At 36.3% G+C, this 20,002-nt stretch overlaps 2 protein-coding genes across 25 annotated transcripts in view; one reads left to right on the forward strand and one right to left on the reverse strand.

The window, feature by feature from the left end:
- GIN1 (gypsy retrotransposon integrase 1) overlaps positions 1-13,623 on the reverse strand; it is a 30,052-nt gene extending 16,429 nt beyond the window's left edge. Inside the window, exons 1-5 of one of the 4 annotated variants that reach the window (XM_033110308.1) lie at positions 13,488-13,623; positions 9,250-9,363; positions 3,743-3,888; positions 1,924-2,117; positions 30-335 (exon numbers count right to left, since the gene is read on the reverse strand). In XM_033110308.1, the coding sequence (XP_032966199.1) occupies positions 30-335; positions 1,924-2,117; positions 3,743-3,881 (639 nt within the window). In that variant the 5' untranslated portion in view covers positions 3,882-3,888; positions 9,250-9,363; positions 13,488-13,623. Of the gene's footprint in view, positions 1-29; positions 336-1,005; positions 1,110-1,923; positions 2,118-3,742; positions 3,889-9,249; positions 9,364-13,487 lie in introns of those variants that run through there. The other 3 variants (XM_033110309.1, XM_033110311.1, XM_033110312.1) reach the window with 3 other exon arrangements.
- An 83-nt stretch (positions 13,624-13,706) lies between these two features.
- PPIP5K2 (diphosphoinositol pentakisphosphate kinase 2) overlaps positions 13,707-20,002 on the forward strand; it is a 61,014-nt gene continuing 54,718 nt past the window's right edge. For 4 of the 21 annotated variants that reach the window (XM_033110304.1, XM_033110300.1, XM_033110299.1 and 1 more), the window contains exons 1-2: positions 13,714-13,916; positions 18,658-19,043. In XM_033110304.1, the coding sequence (XP_032966195.1) occupies positions 18,930-19,043 (114 nt within the window). In that variant the 5' untranslated portion in view covers positions 13,714-13,916; positions 18,658-18,929. Of the gene's footprint in view, positions 13,970-18,657; positions 19,044-20,002 lie in introns of all 21 variants that reach the window. The other 17 variants (XM_033110289.1, XM_033110291.1, XM_033110296.1 and 14 more) reach the window with 11 other exon arrangements.

Raw genomic sequence — 20,002 nt, forward strand, 5'->3', positions numbered from 1 at the left:
CTTAGACCTAAGCAGCTCATTTGTCTTACCTGATGAATGAACTCCTCTCTTTGGTCCATTATTATTTTCTGAGGAGGTCCATATAAGAAAAATATATTGACAATAGCTTTCGAAATTTCTGACGCTGAAACATCACGTAGAGGCAAAATCACAACCCATTTTGTGAACAAATCTGTCATAACTATAGCATATTCATGACTTCTGTTGCTTGTATGAAATGGGCCCATCAGATCAACAGTAACAATACTCCACGGATTTTCCACCTTGAGAAGGTGCTGTTTAGGTGCTAGGATAACTGTATTTTTTGCCACTTGACAATGCTGACAAGCATATACCTACAAAACAGGCACACAATAAAGAAAAGACAGACAAATGTTAATATATTCAACATAACAAAAGCAGTCTTATAAATCTGAACTTTAAAATGGTTAGTAGGAAATTTGTGTTTTAAAGAAGAAAATTTTGGAATATTCTAGAACATAATAAAAACTCCTCTTTAGGATACTAAGCAAGTATCAATTGCTACCGCTATTCAATGACCATCTTAAGGAGTCTTACATGGAACATAATTCTGGTTTACAGTCAACAAATATTTATTAAGTGAATAGATCTTTAAAACAAGTTTGCTCTAATTTTTAAATCATATTTAAAAATTTCTATAAGAAAAGATTTTTTCTTTCAAAGTTACCACTCTAATAAGTTCATTCTTTCATCTAAATAGATATTTATTATACATAATTTTATTCAAACAGTATTTATAGATACCAGAAATTCCGTTAGGTTCTGAGAAAAGAGAATAGACAGAAATAAAGCTCATGCTGTCATGGGGCTTTCATCCGAATGAGATGAAGTCAATCGATCAACTTATGGATGGTGCCATTGCTCAACATATTTCTGGAATTCCACTTTGGAAACTACTTTCAAACCAACTCCTGAACAAAGTTTTAAAAACGATCTTGTTACATTATAGTTATTTTTGATCCAAAATTTTATTTTCCAACTTACGCACAAATAACCTCTGGTTATTTCCAAAAATCATTTCCATTCTCAAAGGACAAAGATTTGACAAAGGTTTCCTCAAATGTTTGTAAAGGAATTTGTAGCAGATTCTAAAGGCAAATACAAATATTGAGGTCTTTGGAATACCTTCTCAAACTCATAAACTGATAACTCACAAATGATACTTTGTTAAATGTTGGTTTAATTTTTTTATGCCTGAAATGATAGTCTTTTTGATGCACTATTATAATTATTAAAGGGATCTCACATACATACCAAGGAATTCCTACCATTTATAAATTGAGTATACTAGGAAGAGTAGAGATCACTTGATCTACCAGCAAGAATCCCAGAATTCCTAGGTGAATTTTCTATCATAAGAAGTTGAAGGTCCTAGTGGGTTATAAAGTTACAAAACTCACACTAATTTCATTATCTTTACAACTCGATTTTGCATTTAGTTGGTTTTGGGTTTCTTCTATATTTGACATTTTCTGTCAATAGGCACAAAAGATGAGAGCACACACACTGGGCCTGACTTACGAACATATTCACCACTCAAGAAAAGACTGGATGACTGCCATCCAAGAGGTAATGATTTAGTCAAAGGAATTTCGGCTCTATTTATATTTTGCTTGTACAAAAGAGTTCAATGATGAAAATCTGGTTCTAAACAAACAAACAAAAAAAATCTATCTAAATATAACGTTTAAATAATGCTTTTTTCTAGTTCAAATTATACTTTAGTGATTTTAAAGAATTTTGAAGGGAAATAAAACTCCCTTTAAATGTTTTTGTACAGAAACTACCACACAAAAAGTATGTAATGAGAAGGGCTACTAAGAGTAAATCTAGAGCAATAATGAATTTTGGATATCTATTACAAAGACATTATTCAAAATATTCTAAATACGTAAGCCATACCCACTGTTTGACATCATTGGTCACAGCAGTCCAATAGTAATTGGATTCCACTAGAGTAAGGGTTCTGGATATGCCATGATGGGCTCCAGTGTCATTTTCATGGCATTCTCTTAGGACTTTCTTTTTTTCTTCTTCTGAAACAATTACCAAACGATTTTGTTTTCTGTCTTTTCCAACATAAAACAGCTTTTTTTCTGGAATAAACGATACCAAAAAGATATAATTGCAATGTTTAGAGATCTATATAGTTTTAAGATAATCATAGTTTATTCTTTAAACCATGGTGGGTGTTTAAAAGCTTTTTCCCTCTAAAACAGAATATTTATTTGTAATGAGATTAGCATACAATCTGAAAGGTCCTCAGCCATTAAACATCTACTAGACACATAAGAGGAACACTAGCAGCTGTAATTTTGTATCTAGCAATACAGGCAAAGCTAGCTTGTTCACCAAAGCACATGGTAACTATGGGAGCATGCAATTATCTTTCCATGGGAGTACTCAAACTAGAAAAATACTTGCAGGCAGCTCCTAAAAATGGCATGAATTAGCAAATGAATTGTAGATAAGCAACTTCAGGAACAGAATTTTCCAAAACAGTATGTCATCATAATTGCATTTTTATAAGCATCCACCTCTCCTAAATTTTTGGATTTGAGTAGGAGTTAGGGTTGGTAAAGCCAGAAAGTGGGAGAACCTTAATTCTGAGACAGTTCTCTGTTCTCCTCTAGAGGACAGACACCTGAGAACAATCTACAGCTAGGAAGCAACCAGGGCCGGGAGAAAACCACCGCCTCTCCAGTGTGGATAAGGTAACTAACTGTTCAAACTCCAGAACAGAGCATTAAGCTACTAATGTGCTTAATTAAGCACATGCTGCATGGAACAGTCCTTACTTGAATTAGAAGGTAAGCAATTTGAGGGCAGGAACTTTATCATATTCATCAATGTATCCCAAATAACTAAAATGTGATTTGCACACAGTAGGAACTCGGTAAATATTTGTTGCATAAATGATTAAATAAATTAATCAATGAATACTCACTTTAGCCTAAGAGGTAATAGATATGCCTATTCTTAAGTGTTTAAGGGAGTTATCTGAAGGGGTGTACATAAGGAGAAATGAGCAGATATTTACTTATCATCTTAGAAATTTCTTGACTTGCTTTGAGAAAAGCCTAATTCTGTAGCTCCAGGCAAACCTCCCATTATTAGCACCAACATTCATTTAATTATCTGGTGACTACTTCTTGCTTATCTCATTCTAAACTTCTCTTCCCTTTCCCTTTGGAAGAAGAGAAAGCTAAAAATTATCATAATCTTTCAAGATAAATATATCATCACCTTTCAAATATATAATCCATTTAGGAGGATTCGGGGGTCCAAAAATAAACGTAATCCTGAAATTATTTAATGGCAGTGGGGGAGGGACCACAGAAATAAATGTAATAAACAGACAAGTTAACTTTGTTAACATTTTCATGTTAAGCATCAAATAAATTCTTCATTGACAGTGACATGAGTGCTTCAAAGCACTCCATTAGAGGCAAAAAGCAGGAGAGGTTAATTTAGGCAAGTTTTGTTTTTTTCATGGTATCATTTTCTGTCTATGATTTTAAATGTTCTCATCATGCTTAGTGCCCTTCAGTGAGCTTCAGTGTGGTTTTTCCTTAGCTTTTGAATGAGTGGCATCATCAATTCAACTGGTAAATGTTTAGCAACAAACAATTACCGCAGAAATTCTCAGGATTCCACGAAGAACCCATATGGAGAGCGTCTATATTAATTTTACATTCAAGATTTGGGGCCTTCCTTTTACCTTTGAAGACAAATTTTTTGGCCGCTCTTCTTATGCCACTTCTCTCACTTGGCAGTGTAGTTGGATGATATTCACCAGTTCGTTTATAATATGCAATCTGTTTAAGATGAAGTTCACCATTTTTCCCACTACGCACCATTGTGAACCTAGGTAAAAGGTATTTAAAGGTATAATTTAAATGATAATCTAACTCAGTTGCTATTTCAGTTGAGGCTTCTGTCGTATTTCTGCTTACATATGAATTGAACATCCCCGGAATATTATCTATGACAGAGATAACTAACACAGAAAAGGAACAGTGTGATGTATATGAACTAAAATATTCCAATGCTATTTTTGAGATACATCATGACAAATTATCTTGTCTCTTTCCACGTGATAAGAAATGCTGGAAATTTTCCACATACTGGGAAAAAAGGAAATGAACAAGTATACTTCAAAAAGTTTGTTTAAAGTCTCTCATTATCATTAATTGAAATGTTACTTATATGGGATGGTTCTGTTATTAGACATTTAAATAAATGTTAGCTTATAAGGAGAGAAATATAGCTCATTATTACTTCTAATTATATTCATGGTCATTGCAAAATGCAAAAAAAACACATTCAAATCATTTATGAGAAAGATGTATTTTAGAAATGTTCAAATGATAACTGCCAGAGAAGATATGTAGCTATTCTAGGTCTCTTCCACTCTTCTGAACTACATACATGGAAGCTGCTTTTTTTAAACAGAAATGATTTTTGGTCCTGTGCATACCTTCTCTACATTATAAATAGAAATGATTTTTGAACCTTTGTTTTGGCTGCACTATCCAAAACAAAGCAAAATTTCTCTATTTTAAACCCCAAATAATATGGGAAACCACTACATTAAAAAGGAAAAAAACCCATCTTTTTTCATGTTTTCAGTTGACAGGAACTATCCTGTGCCGGCTATTCTATTTGCCAGCATCCCTATCCATCCAGAAGCATTTTGACCTTTCTCTCCCTGCCACTGTGCCCTAGGAGACTGACCCTTACAGACTGTAGTTATAGTTTTCTATTCCACGAAGTCCATTCTGCACCAATATGAAAGATAGACTGAGGTGGAGAGATAGAAAGGTCAGTACCAGTCAGTTAAGGGACTATTGCATAATTAAAGCAAGAAATGATAAAATGCTGAGTCACAGCAGTGTCAGTGGAAATGGATAGACACATTTTGTAAGAACTGTGACTGAGTGGATGTGTGGAGTGAATAAAACCTGTCTGGGATCACTTCTGAAGTTCTGGCTTAGGGAGAAAGATGATAGTATTGAACACGTATTCAGCTCATGGATGAACTGAGCATGGATGGTAGATGAAGTTAAGGCAGGGGAAGAAGGATTTCATGGAAAGTGCACTGAGTGAGAAGAGCAGTAGATATATCCTTATCTTTCAACATTCACATTAATGAGTTCACTCATCTATGAATCCTTCCTGACCACATCTATTTCCTCTCAGGTAGAATTGTGCACACCTTCCTTGGTACACCCACAATACATATACCAACTTTTATAAACTCTGCAACACTTCACTGAACTTACTAGTAGTATACATGTTTCTCTCCTAAATATATTGTAAATCCCTCAGGGACATGAGAATAACCAGAGAAATAGGAAAAAAGTCAGAAGAGGTTCTAGTCATAGAAACATAGGGAATAAAGAGTTCTTAAGTGCCAAGTAGGGGAGAAATTAAGTGATATCAGAAGTAAAATGTGTCTAGTGGTTTTGGCAATAGTTACAGTAGAGCAGGGCAGGTAGAAAACACTGCAACCACCTAAGGAATAAATGGACATTGAGTAAGTGGATTTAGTAATCTTAAATTTTGTTATGAAGGCAAGTAACTACAAGACAGTTGCTAAAGAAAAATATGAGGTTCATTCACCGATCGAAAAAATATTGGGCACCTGCTATGGTATGTGTCACATACAACCCTGGAGATAAAATAATGAACAAGATATATATCCTATTGACTCTTACGGAGTTTACATTCTATTAGGGTTAAGAGATTGTTTTGACCTCCATGTTCATAGCAGCGCTATTCACAATAGCCAAAAGGTGGAAGCAACCCAATTTTCCATTGCTGGATGAATGGATAAACAAAATGGGATATATGCATACAATGGAATAATTTTTCAGCCTTAAAAAGTAAGGAAATTCTGACACATATTAAAACATGGATGAACCTTGAGGGCATTATGCTATGTGACATAAGCCTGTCACAAAAACACAAATACTATGATTCTACACATATGAGGTTACAGTTATAGAGACAGAAAATAGAATGGTGGTTGTTGGGGTGGGAGTTGGGAGTAATGGGGGAGTAATTGTTTAAAGGATACAGAGTTTCAGTTATGCAAGGAAAAAAAGAGTTCCAGAGATGGTGATGATGGTTGCACAAGAATGTAAATGTACTTAATGCCCCTGAACAGTACACTTGAAAATAGTTAAGATGACAAAGATGTCATCTAGGACTTTTATAGCTAAAGAAGAGAAGTCAATAACTGGCTGCAAAGCTTCACAGGATAGGTGGACTCTCTTGTTAGGGGCTAATGCAGCTGGTGAAGGCAGCTGACTTTAAGGTGATGCCAATGCTCATATACCATTCCAAAAATCCCAGAGTCCTTAAGAATTACGATGTTTCCCTGAAAATAAGACCTAGTCAGACAATCAGCTCTAATGCATCTTTTGGAGCAAAAATTAATATAAGATCTGGTATTATATTATATTACATAAGACCGGTCTTATAATAAAACAAGAATGCTGATTGTCTGGCTAGGTCTTATTTTTGGGGAAACACGGTATACTAAATCTACTGTGCCTGCGTTATATAAGTGGAACCACAAAGCCTGGATGACAGCACATCTTTTTACAACATGGGTTTCCTGAATATTTTTAGCCCACTGTTGAGACCTACTGCTCCAAAAAAAAAAAATTCTTACCTTTTTTTTTCCCCAAAGATTACTGCTCATTGACAATGCACCTGGTCACCCAAGAACTCTGATGAAGACGTACAATGAGATTAATGTTGTTTTCATGCCTGCCAACACAACATCCATTCTGCAGCCCATGGATCAAGGAGTCTTATTACGGACATTTGCCACTTAACAATGGGGATAGTTCTGAGAAATACATTGTTCACCGTTATGCTAACATCATAGCACTTACAGCAAGCTGGATGATATAGCCTACTACACACCTAAGCTGCACGGGACAGCCTATTGCTTCGAGGCTACACGCCTATACAGCATGCTCCCATGCAAAACAAGATTAAATCAAGCACAAGAGAAAATGATGTAATCAAGAAACGCAGGAAACACAAAATGTACGAGGCTGCTGCTGGTGTAAAATGGCATACTGTTTAATAGTAAACATTTTTTATATAAGTAGAAAGAGTATACTCTAAAATAACAATAAAAAGTATAGTAAATATATAGACCAGTGATACAGTCTTTATTATCATTATAAAGTATTATATACTGTACATAATTGTATGTGCTATCCTTTTATATGACTGGCAGTGCAGTTTTGTTCACACAGCATCACCGTAAACATGTGAGTAATGCGTTGCACTAGAATATCGAGGTGGCTGCAATGTCATTAGGAGACAGGAATTTTTCAGCTACATTATAATCTTATGGGACCACTGTCATATGTAGTCCATCGTTGACCAAAAAGTCATTTTGCGGCACATGACTATTATTTAAAAATAATACACAAGGTGTGATCAAACAATACAGTAAATGTTTAAATAAAAAAATATCATTATAGTAAAAGACACATTGCCATTAATTCCTCTCAAAATACTCCCCTTCACTTCGAACACACTTATCCCATCATTCTTGCCACTTTCTGAAGCAGTTCCGGAAGTCCTCTTTCGTGTCTTTAGTTCTTCAGTTGTGCTGTTGTGGCTGCCTCGATATCCTGAATCATTTTGACTTTGGGGAAGAGCCAGAATTCGCACAATGCCAGAGCCAGTGAATAAGGTGGATGACGACATCCTGTAATGTTTTTATTTGACAGAAATTGCCGTACCAAAAGCGATGTGTGACACAGGAGCATTGTCATGATGGAGGATGATTTTAGGCACACTTTAAAACACACCTTCTCTCAACCATAGCTTACACCCAACTGATTACACCAAATAAGTTGAAACTTGTCACACGCTGTTACTAAGGTTCAACACATTGCCTCCCATGTCAAAGATCCCTGCCTTTCTATTGGATGGCACTTGGCAGCAGCATTCACCATATGTTTTGATCACAATGGAAAAGGCTCCATGTCACACATCGCTTCTGGTACGGCAATTTCTGTCAAATAAAAACATTATGGTGAGTCCTCATTCTCTTATTCATTGGATCTGGCACCAAGAGACTTCTGACTCTTCCCCAAAGTCAAAATGACCATGAAAGGTAAACGTTTTGAATGGATTCAGGACACCCAGGCAGCCACAACAGCACAACTAAAGACATGAAAGTCTTCCAGAACTGCTTCAGAAAGTGGTAAAAATGATGGGATAAGTGTGGTTGAAGTGAGGGGGAGTGTTTGAGAAGGATTAACGGCAATGTGTCTTTTACTATAATACATTTTTTAAATTTAAACATTCACCATATTTTTTCTTATCACACCTCGTATTTCATAAGACTATAGGTGCCACAGTGACTCCACTGATGGATCTGGGTAAACTGAAAACCTTCTGGAAAGGAGTCACCATTCTAGACGCCATTAAGAACATTCGTGATTTGTATGAAGAAGTCAAAATGGCAATTATTAACAGGTATTGGAAGAAGCTGATTCTAGCCCTCAGGGATGACTTTGAGGGGTGCCAGGCTTCAGTGGAGGACGTAACTGAAGATGTGGTGAAAATAGCAAGAGAATTAGAATTAGAAGTGGAGCCTGAAGATGTCTCTGATTTGCTACCATCTCATGATAAAATTTTAACGGATGAGGAGTTGCTTCTTATGGATGAGCAAAGAAAGTGGTTTCTTGAGATAGAATCTACTCCTGGTAAAAATGCTGTGAAGACTATTGAAATGACAAAGAATTAAGAATATTACATAAACTTAGTGCATAAAGCAGTGGCAGGGTTTAAGTGGAATGACTCCAATTTTGAAAGAAGTTCTACTGTGGGTAAATACTATCCAATAGCATCCCATGCTACAGAGAAATTGTTCAGGAAAGGAAGAGTCCATTGATGCAGAAAACTTCATTGTTGTCTCATTTTAAGAAACTGCCACAGCCACCCCAACCTTCAGCAACCACCACCCTAAATCAGTCAGCAGTCATCAACCTCGAGGCAAGACCCTCCGCCAGCAAAAAGTTTATGAATTGCTGTAGGCTCAGATGATGGCTAGCATTTTTTAGCAATATTTTTTATTAAAGTATGTACTATTTTTTAGACATAGTGCTATTGCACTTAATAGACTACAGCATAGTATAATCATAACTTTTACATGTACTGAGAAACCAAAAAATTTATGTGACTTACTTTATTATAATGATTCACTTTACTGTTGTGGTCTGGAACTGAACCTGCAATATCTCCGAGGTATGTCTGTAGTAATCACAACTGTGCGGTATTGGCAAAATGATAGCCATTGGCCTATGGAACAGAATAGAGTGTCCAGAAACAGAGCTACACAGCAATAATACATTGATCTTTTTAAAAAGCGCCAAGGGAATAATATTTACAAGAAATGAAGCTGGAACAACATCCATGTGAGAAAACATAAACCTCTACACATACCTTGCACAATCTGTAAAAATTAACTCAGGATGGGTCATAGACTTAAATGTAAAACCTGAAACTATAGAACTTCCAGAAGATAACAAAAAAGAAAATCTTTGGGAGCTTAGGTTCCCAGATAGCAAACAAAAATAACCATCCATAGAAGAAAAAAGTTAAAAAATTTGTTCTTATAAAGATACTATTAAGAAAATAAAAAGAGAAATCACAGTTGGAAGAAAATATCTGCAGTCCATATATATAATAAAGACCTTGTGTCCAGAATTTATAAAGAATTCTCAAAGCTCAACAATAAGAAAACAAACAATCCAATTTAAAAAATGGGCAAAAGATTTGAGCAGACACTTCATCAAAGATGTGGGTGGCAAATATACACATGAAATATACTCAACATCATTAGACAAGGAAAAATGCAAATTAAAACTATTATAAGATACCACTACATAGCCACCTAAATGGCAAACAACATCAAAACAAACCTACAATACTAAGTACTGCCAAGGATGCAGATCATTGCTGATGAGAGTACAAAATAATGTAAACATTCTGAAAACAGTTTTGACCCAAGAGAAATGAAGGTATACGTCCACACAAAAATCTACATGTGAATGTTTCTAGAAGCTTTATTCATAAGAGCCCAAACCTGAAAACAATCCAAATGTTTATAAACTGGTGAATGGATAAACAAATTGTGATAGATCCACACAGTGGAATACTACTCAACATTGATAGGGAATAAACTATGAATATACCTAACAATATGGATGAATCTCAAAATCACTATGCTAAGTGAAAGAAGCCAGACACAAAAGGCGACATACTATATGCTACAATTTATACGATACCTGGAAAAAACAAAACTATAGGGAGAGAAAATATTTGTTTTTTAAATTCAAAGAGAAGAATTTTAAACAACTACAGGAGCAATTTTTAAAAATAATTTTGCAAACATTTATGAGGTACTTTATTGTGGTGATCCTCACAACATCCTACGGAGTAGATACTAGTTTTATATCCATCTTATAGTAAGAAAATGGAGATCAGAGAGATTATCCAGTTTACTCCAGGCAACCTTGGTCTCTGTTGCTTCAAATTTCAGGTTGTTGTTTTTTCCCCCTGCTACACTAGTAATTATTTGTCATCCTCAGCTTTCATCCTTGGTTCAGGCCTCTGCTAAAAAAGTTATAATGTGCTTCTGTAATAAATAATTTAGATTATAAATAAGAAATAAGAAGATCTTATTAATTCTTAATGTTTACATTGTTTCACACAGTGGGGCACAGTGGACATTCAACTATCTGTGAATGAATAAAGAATTACCTGCATTTCCTGACAGGAGAGGTATCACTGAATTAAGAAGGCACACATTCCAAGGTAACTATTATTTCACTTGGCGAAAACATTATTTCACTTACATATGTATGGCACTGCAAATAGGGTATGCCTAAGAAGGTAAGGCTTTTACCCTAGGAGTCAATTTCTAGTGTGTGCATTACCTAAGCCTTAATATCCATATTTGGAAAAAGAACATAATACTTATCCCTCCTTTTTCATAATTATGTGGATAAACGAGATAACAGATTTCAAAAGTCCTTTGCAAATGGTAAATCAATATATAATTATTGTTTAAATATTTATGTATTATTATCCATATCAAGCTGTTCAAAGTAAAAGAGAAACCTTTTTCTCAAAATCTTTATTTACAAGAAAAATATTTTAAAATCTCATTCCTTTCATTAATGGCGTTTAATGTTTTCTAGCAATGTTTATAATGTTTTACTAACAATGAAACTCAGAAGACTAAACAGTTGTATATTTTATAATGAGATTATGGTCTAATGGGGAAGCTTCTACTTCTACCAGTAAAGACAGATGACAAGGACAAACAGAAAATGCATAAGAAAGAAAAATAAGTTCACGAAAAGTAGTGTTTTAAGTAATATGGTTAAAAGTTTGCTGTTAACATTTGGTATTTACATAGAGCAATAACGTAGTTATTTTTCAAAGTATATTCACCATTTGGTCCCCAGAAACCATCCATTTGATGAGTTAACGAGAAAATGGCTTTAACCTGTAATATTCAGCACAAACATAATTTTCCAATGGCCAAATATTTCTAACCAAAGTATCATATACAAGAGAGTGAGTTAAGAGGTCTGAGTTATAAAAATAATTCCCAAATCTGAAAACATTTATCCATAAAGATATATGTCCTCCGATGTTCACTGCAGTTTTATTTACGGTGGCCAAGACATGGAAAAAACCAGTGTCCTTAGATAGATAAAGAAGTTGTGGTATATATACACAATGGAATACTATTCTGCCATAAGAAAAGATGAAATAGTGCCATTTGCGATAACATGGATGGATATTAAGATTATAATGCTAAGCGAAATGAATCAGACAGAAAAAAGTCGAGAACCATATGATTTCACTGATATGTGGTATATAAAACTGAAAACAACAAAGGAACAAGACAAACAAATAAACAAAAACTCTCAGACACAGACAATAGTTTAGTGGTTACCAGAGGGTAAGGAGGTGGGGAGTAAGTAGTAGAAGTGGGTAAAGGGGATCAAATATCTGGTGATGGAAAGAGAACTGACTCTGGGTGGTGAACACAATGTGATATATAGATGATGTATTAGAGAATTGTACACTTGAAACCTATGTAACTTTACTAACCACTGTCACCCCCAATAAACTTTAATTAAACAAATAATAATTTAATATTAGGCCTTCTTTGGATATGCTCATAGTTTCAAGAATTTTTGTTAAAATAATTGCTTATGTATTAAAACATGCAGGAATAAGAAAAGGCAGTGAAGGTGGTTTATTACAACTTCTAATTCTTCAAGAGGAAAATGTCAGGATCACATTTGGTTGAACTTTTATACTATGTCCCTTGTACAACATCATATAAAATCAGTAAATACATGTGTAAATATTTATTACTTAATTTGTTTAATAATTTTATCTTGTGTGTGTAATAAAGGCAGTTAAGTATCACTTTAAATAAAATTAGGATTTAAGTGTTTCACCAAGGACAAAACTCATCAAGTCTACCAATTAAAGCCTCTAAAAGGTTGTGTTATGCATATGTTCCAATCTAAAAACTTAAAACCTGTCATGTTTCAATAAACATGTTAACTGAGATCAGAATATTACTTCTGAATTATTCTATTTTAACCTCTGAAAAATGTTAAGAGCACAATTTTATGAAATGTCAAAGACAGGGACATCTAAGTACACCAGACATTTCTCTATAATCTGCTTCATTTCAATGTACAAATTCGTGTAACAGAAACGTCATCTTCAAATGCATACGCATGTGATACATGAAGCCACATGTGATACATGAATTTCCCTTTGGAAAATTCTCCACGCTCGCTCAGAAACGCCCATTTAAGGAAAACCCACACTGAGATCAAATGCGTACTTTTCCTTCAAAACTGCGGGACAAGATTCTCCCTTGAGCTCGCGTTTCTCCCCGCACAAGAGATTTTAATTTGGGGCAAAAGGATAATATTTCTGATTAAATAACAACTATGATAAAGGGAGAGAATTATTTAATGTCAACCATGTACCGCACTCAACTTTTGAATTTCCTCGGCATCTCGGACGCTACTTGAATTGCGAAGGCGCATTTCCAGAGCTTAAGCAGCTCGTTAACTAAATCTTAAGGGCAAGGTCCAGCTAAATTTAGCACAAGCAGAAAAACTACCATTAAGTAAAACTCGATTCCACCGATCAGGCACCTCCCTAGGCCCGACGACGGAAATCGCCGTTTCAGCTCTGCAGGCGGTGGACATCCCAACGCCCAAGCAAGGCCCTCCCGCCCCAAGGGCGCCTGCGCGATATCCACAGTCAGTTACACCCTTGCTAGGCTATTCAACGCGAATGGTTTTGAAGTTACTGTCAGGTCACGCCTCCCTTTAAAAATCATTAGGGATGAAAAGCACACCAGAACGACCACTCACCGAAGTGGTCCTAAATGCAAGCGACAGGATTTAAGCTTCCTCTCGCGACTTATCTGGCGCTGCCGGAAGCGGGACTATCCGTGTCGTTAAGAGAAGGTGCTAACGGAGGCGGTGGAGCCTCGGAGAGAGAAGGTTAGGAAGGATCGTTGGGTTCTTGCCGGAAATTGTTCCGCCCGGGGATATTTCCGTGTAAGACCCGAAGCGGGCGAGCAGGAGGCGTGGCTGAAACGCGCTAGCGTGGTAGTTAGTGCCTTGCAGTACCTCGATGTGGCTCTTGGGCTGCTACTACAGAGAGAATCCCACGTCCACGCCAACAGCTGGAGTCTCTTTGCCAACACCTCACCCCTGCCCCGGGATTACAAGGGAAACCGAGACCTGAATGGGCTCGGCTCTCTCCAACTGCTCGCTTGACAACCGCAGCGGTGGCAGGTGAGAGCCCCAAGACCGAAGGAGAACCGGGGTGCGGAACCCGGTCACCAAAGGTTGGCGGCCGCTTCTGGGCAATTGCTTTGTCTCCTGCTGAGCTCTGCGGAGCTTTAAACGCGCGCTCCTCGCGGGGTGGGAGGGCAAGTGGCAGAGCGAAAGGCAGCGTGGGCGTGGAGGAGTAACAGTACAGCCCTGGGGGTCGTTTCGCGGCTTAATTTCTCCTCCTCCTCCCTTGCTTCCCTTTTCATTTCTTGGGTGTGAGATACCAGAGGTTGCAGCTCAACTAGAAAGGACCAGCCGAGCTTCTAGCTGGTACTCCGGACTGCAGTCTCGCTCCACCAAAGTAGGCAGCCTCGAGTTTGGGGACTGCTGTGGGGAGAGATGGCTATTTTTATTTTCATTCCGCGGTCTTGATCCCTTTGCTCCTCGCCGGCTGCTACCGCACCTGAAAAGAATGAAAAGCTCCAGGCGTTGCAGCTTTCCAGAGCGAGGACCGAGGCTGACGGTCACTGCCGCACTAATCACTTGGAGAGTGTGGCATCCTCGCGCTTTGAGGCAGAAGGGGCGAGGGTGGTGACCCAGGGCTCTTATTTACTATGTTCTCGACGACTTCCTGGCAGTTTGCGACCTTTGGAGTCTGGTGGCTAACACTTGCTTTGCTTCAGCGTATTGGAAGGTGTAGCTGTGGAAGTAAGAAGCATGGCTGACTTGAGCACCTACTACCATCCTTGTTCTACACTGGGATAGGCTTTTGTTTTACTATGGAAAATGCTTCAATGATAAATAAAGATTTTGTTTCAGGCAGATAAAATAATAACGATAGCTACCATTAACTGAATTCTTCTGTGTGCCAAGTGCTTCACATGTTTTTCTCATACACTCTTCAACAATCCCATGAGGTATATTAGATTATTATGCTCATTTTACAGGAGTTAGGAACTGAGGCTTAGAGAGGCCACGTGACTCTCCCTAATAAACTTGTGATAGTATTGAACATTTGAATCTCTATTAGAAACCAGATTTTTTTCAAACTCCAAAATCTGTATTAACTATTTATTATACTGCCATTGTCATACCATTATGCTTCATTTTTTCCCTATTTTTTTACTATCATTGGCAGTGGCTGAAAGTATTCATTCACTAAAAAAAATATTTGATATGCCTACTTATATGTCTAATGAAAGACAGACATTTGTCTTCATGAAGCTTCAGTATTGTGATGCAGAATTAAGTAACTCAGAAACCAAAATGCTATATTTACTGTAGCTTAGGCTTGTTTAAAGCAGTGCTTAAACTGATGTGCAGAAAGTTCAGAGATGTACAATCAAACCTTATTATTTAAGTTTTAAACTCCTACTACTTGTATGGTAGTTATTGTGAGGGTATTACACTGAACAATTGGTAGAACATTTATTGATCACCTACATAAGTACTATGCACCAATTAACTACAGAGAATATAGATGAAGTCCTTGTTCTCCAAAAGCTCCCATGCAACTACATAAAAATAGTATTCTGGAACAATTAATTTTCTTAAGTAGAAATGATATCGTGGTTATGTAGGAGGATGTCCTTATTTTTGGAGATGCATGCTGAAGTATTTAGAGGTGAACTGAGTGTGTTGATGTCTACAACTTGCTTTCAAATGGTACAGTAGTATATGTGTATATAAATAGAAAGTAAATATGGCAAAATGTTAGCAATTTTTGAGTCTAGTGGTGGGTATATGGGTGTTTATAGTGAACTATTCTTTCTTTTTTCAATATTTGAAATTTTTCATAATAAAAAATTGAGGAGGAAAACCCTAACTCTAACGGAAACATTATTTTATTTTAATTTTATTAATTTTATTTGGGTGACTGATTAATAAAATTATATAGGTTTCAAGTGTACAGTCCTATAATGAATCATCTGTATATTGCACTGTGTTCACTACCCAAAGTCAGATCTCATGTCATCATATATTTGACCCCTATACCCTTGTCTATCTTCCTCCACCCCCCCATTCACCCTCTACTGTTACCGCCATACTGTTGTCTGTGTGTTTGAGCTTTTGTTTGTTTTTGTTACTTGTTTGTTTGTTGCTTTCAGTTTTATATCCTACATACGGTGAGATCATATGGTTCTTGACTTTTTCTGTCTCACTTATTTTGCGTAGCGTGATAGTCTCAAGATTCAGCCATGTTGTTGCAAATGGCAGTATTTTATCCTTTCTTATGGCTGAGTTGTATTCCACTTTATATATGTACCACATATTTTTCATCTAGTCATCTATCAAAGGACACTTCAGTTGTTTTCATGTCTTGGCCATCATGAATAATGCTGCGGTGAGCATAGGGGTACACATATCTTTACGGATAAATGTTTTCAAATTTTTTGGGTAGATACACAGGAGAGGGATTGCTGGGTCACATGGTAATTCTATTCTTAATTTTTTGAGGAACCTCCATCCTGTTTTCCATTGGTGCTGTACCGATTTATTTTCCCACCAAAAGTGTATGAGAGTTCCTTTTTCTCCACAACCTCTCTAACACTTGTTATTGCTTGTCTTGTTGATGATAGCCATTCTAACAGGTGTAGGCTGGTATCTCTTTGTGGTTTTGATTTGCATTTCCCTAATAGCTAGGGAAGTTGAGCATCTTTTCATATATGTACCTGTTGGCCGTTTGTATGTCTTCTTGAAAGAAGTATCTGTTCAGGTCCTCTGCCCATTTTTCAATTGGATTGTTTGTTTTTTTGATGTTGAGTTGTATGAGTTCTTTTTATAGTTTAGGTATTAACTCCATATCAAAGGTGTTGGGAAACAGATAATTGTAAAAATAGATCTGAAATGTTATGGAGCATGGAGGATGGGAGAGGATGCTGGTATGTATTTGAGGGCTGTCAGAGGCATGAGAGTTGTCAGAAAAACATTCATTGAGGACTTTCCAGTTGGTTATTGAAGGAGAAATAGAACTGTCAAGGAGAGTGAATTCCAGGCAGAGGGGAAGGCAAGCTCAGCAAAAAGGTACTGAATGAACATTTGAAGAAGGAAACAAATCAATGTGAAGGTTGTGTGGAACTTGGCATGTTACTTGTATAAGTAATCTTATAAATGATACTAGCCTGCCTTTGCCAGCCTGCAGAATAACCTATGGTGGAGCTTTCGTAATAGTGCCCTGCAGTGAGTCACCATTTATAGCAGTATTTCCATTGGAAACTGCTTTTAGGATTTCAGGAAAACTGGTTACGTGTCTGTCTTGAAGATGAGCAGCAGAAGCTGGGGCTCCTATTTTCTCTGATTTGGGGAGCAGAGATTTACTGGTTCATAGTCAGGATCCTTGAGGGAACCTATAAAAAGGGCTACATTGATGGCTTGGAAAGATTTTAAGGTCAGATGAGGGGTTTCTGAATACTGCCTGGGAGTGATGGATGATACAAGGTGTCATTTAAGGATATACGGTAAGTAGCTCTGACCCTGACCAGTGAAGATGAGAAGATGATGTTTATTCCAGGCAGTAGTGTGCATGATACCGTGTTTCCCCGAAAAAAAACGCTGTAGTCTCAAGCAGTGTGGTAAGACTGGAAAAGATGTAATGAGGTCTCCAGCAGTAGCAGGGGGAAAGAGGAATGTCTGTGGTTTCATTGCACATGAGAGAAGTTGAATTGTATGTATTCTGTGCTAGTTAAGTTTAGGTCAGAAATCTGTCTTAATTATAACAGCAAACAGAATATGAAAACAGCTAGCATTTACTTAGTGCTTACCATAGGCTAATTGCTATGGTGTCTTCAAAACAATCAGATTTATCACCCCATTTTACTGGAATTACTCGTAGATCTTTGGGAACAGGACTTGCAGAGTTTTGCTTTGCAGTTCTATCTAGCATATTCAACTCTTCTTAAGAATATTTGATCAAGTAATTTCTCATCAGTAATCAAATGAAGCATTTGACCTATAGTTTCATCTTGGTAGGTAATTATGATAGTTTTAATATGACCAAGGAATAAGTACATGTAACAACTTTGAGGTTATGTCACTGTTATGTGATCGTTCTTAAACCGATGTTTGTGAGCATCTGTGTATGTGGAAGAGTTTGCATGTCAGTCACATAGCAGTGCATGCAGTATTTGCTGCACGTGTACACTTTTTTTCTGAGGAGAGGATCCATAGATTGTATCATATTTGCCAAAGATTTTTTGACTTCTAAAAGTTTAAGAGCTGTTGTCATAATGAAATATTATACTCAGTCTAATCTTGCTGATTTACACATGAGACCAGAATGGTTATTTTCTCTAAAAAAAAAATCTTTTTACAAACTAAACTTTTATAAATTGAAGCCTTTCAAAAATTGATTTAATGCAATTTCAGATTGATGTATAGTTGTCAATGGTTTTTAAACCAACATTACATTTTGTCTATTCTTTTCCATTCCATTCAGATATTACTGAACTACGTGTGGAAGGATTTAGCCTTTAATGTTCTTTTGTTATAACTTGAATAATTTTCTTCTAATTTGTTGGATAAGTTTGGACTTGAGGACTTTAGTGTTTAGCCTTTTGGTTATTCTGTATCAGTTTGTCAAATTGCTAAGATGTATATTATTAAAAATCGGAGTCTTAATTTCTTAATTTTATGGAAGAAACTGTCTTCAGTTTTAAGGTACATATCAAACTATTGGTACTGATTTTAAAATCATTTAAAATTATTTTTACATCAATGTTTTTGAAATATAGTCTCTAAAATTAATATTTTCATTGCATTTTAGGTGAAAAGATTGCTGTATCACCTCACTGAAGCAATAGACTCACTATCTTTGTGTTTTAGACTTCATCAACACGAAGCAATGATATCTGAGAACAAAAGAACATTTGCCAACTAACTGTCATCGCAATTCGAGTGACTAAAGAAGCAGAAACAAGCTGCAACAGACCTATGTGTCAGCTAGTATAGAGAGAATGCTTTCTTCTGAGGCTGTTTGTTTAGAAGCAGTTTTAGTATAGCACATTTAAATTATACTCTATATCAAATGAAATAAAAATGAGTGAAGTCCCCAGATTCTTTGTTGGGCCCGAAGATACAGAAATCAACCCTGGAAATTACAGACGTTTCTTCCACCATGCAGACGAAGATGATGAAGAGGAGGATGAGTCTGTAAGTTGTTTGTTTTTCTGATGAGAGAAGACCAATACAGAATAGGCTTTTTACTGATCGCTGTTAAAAGTGAATTAATATTATTATTCCACCCCTCAATCCACCCCAGAAAAAATTACTTTCAAGCTTCTCTTTACAGCCAAAAGTTTTCTTCATCTGAAGTCTTATCTAGAAGTCCAGGAACTAAAACAGAAAAGCAGAGATTGTCTGGCTGACATAAACTAGAAAGTACTACTGACTTGCCTCTCCTACCCTTACCTTTTGTCTTTAGTTCTTCTGAATACACTGAACACCACTGATAGATCAAATCCAGTCTTCTTACATGTAAGGACTTTGTTCTGTCACCTATATCTAAAATAGTATTTGTCTCTTATCCCTTCTACCTGTTACGTATAGCGAATATTCAGTTCCCACATAGTTCATGTGATATCACGTCTCTTTGCTGTTGTATGCACTGCTTTATCTCTACCAACTAGCCTTATTTCGGATTACCTTGTGAATTGTTTTTCGTTCTTCAAAACCCTCTTCAGATTTCATGTTGTTCACTACCCTTGCCCTTTTCTCCTTGAGAAACTGGAATACTTCCTCAGTATCATTTCTGTACCTTGACATATATACTTCTAATCCATGTATCATAATGTACTGTATTATTGCTATGTTCCCCACTAGTCCAAAAGTGCTTTAAGAACAAGTAGTTTCTATATATATATATGACTCTTGAGTGCTTAATATAGTTCTTGGAATATTGGTACTAAGTAAATTGAGTCTACATTCATGAACCATTACATACGGTTCATTTGACCTATAAATTGATAAAACAATTTATTCCAGATCAGTCTTCTGTTTTTAAGATTTCAAAGATGTGTATTTCATTTAGACATTAAATCTAACAAAGTAACTTAGATCTATTTAAAAAAATCATTTTCATGCTTCTAAGTTTTTGACTAATAGGAAAATTC

This window comes from Rhinolophus ferrumequinum, chromosome 7 (assembly GCF_004115265.2).
Source record: "Rhinolophus ferrumequinum isolate MPI-CBG mRhiFer1 chromosome 7, mRhiFer1_v1.p, whole genome shotgun sequence".
NCBI lineage: Eukaryota > Metazoa > Chordata > Mammalia > Chiroptera > Rhinolophidae > Rhinolophus > Rhinolophus ferrumequinum.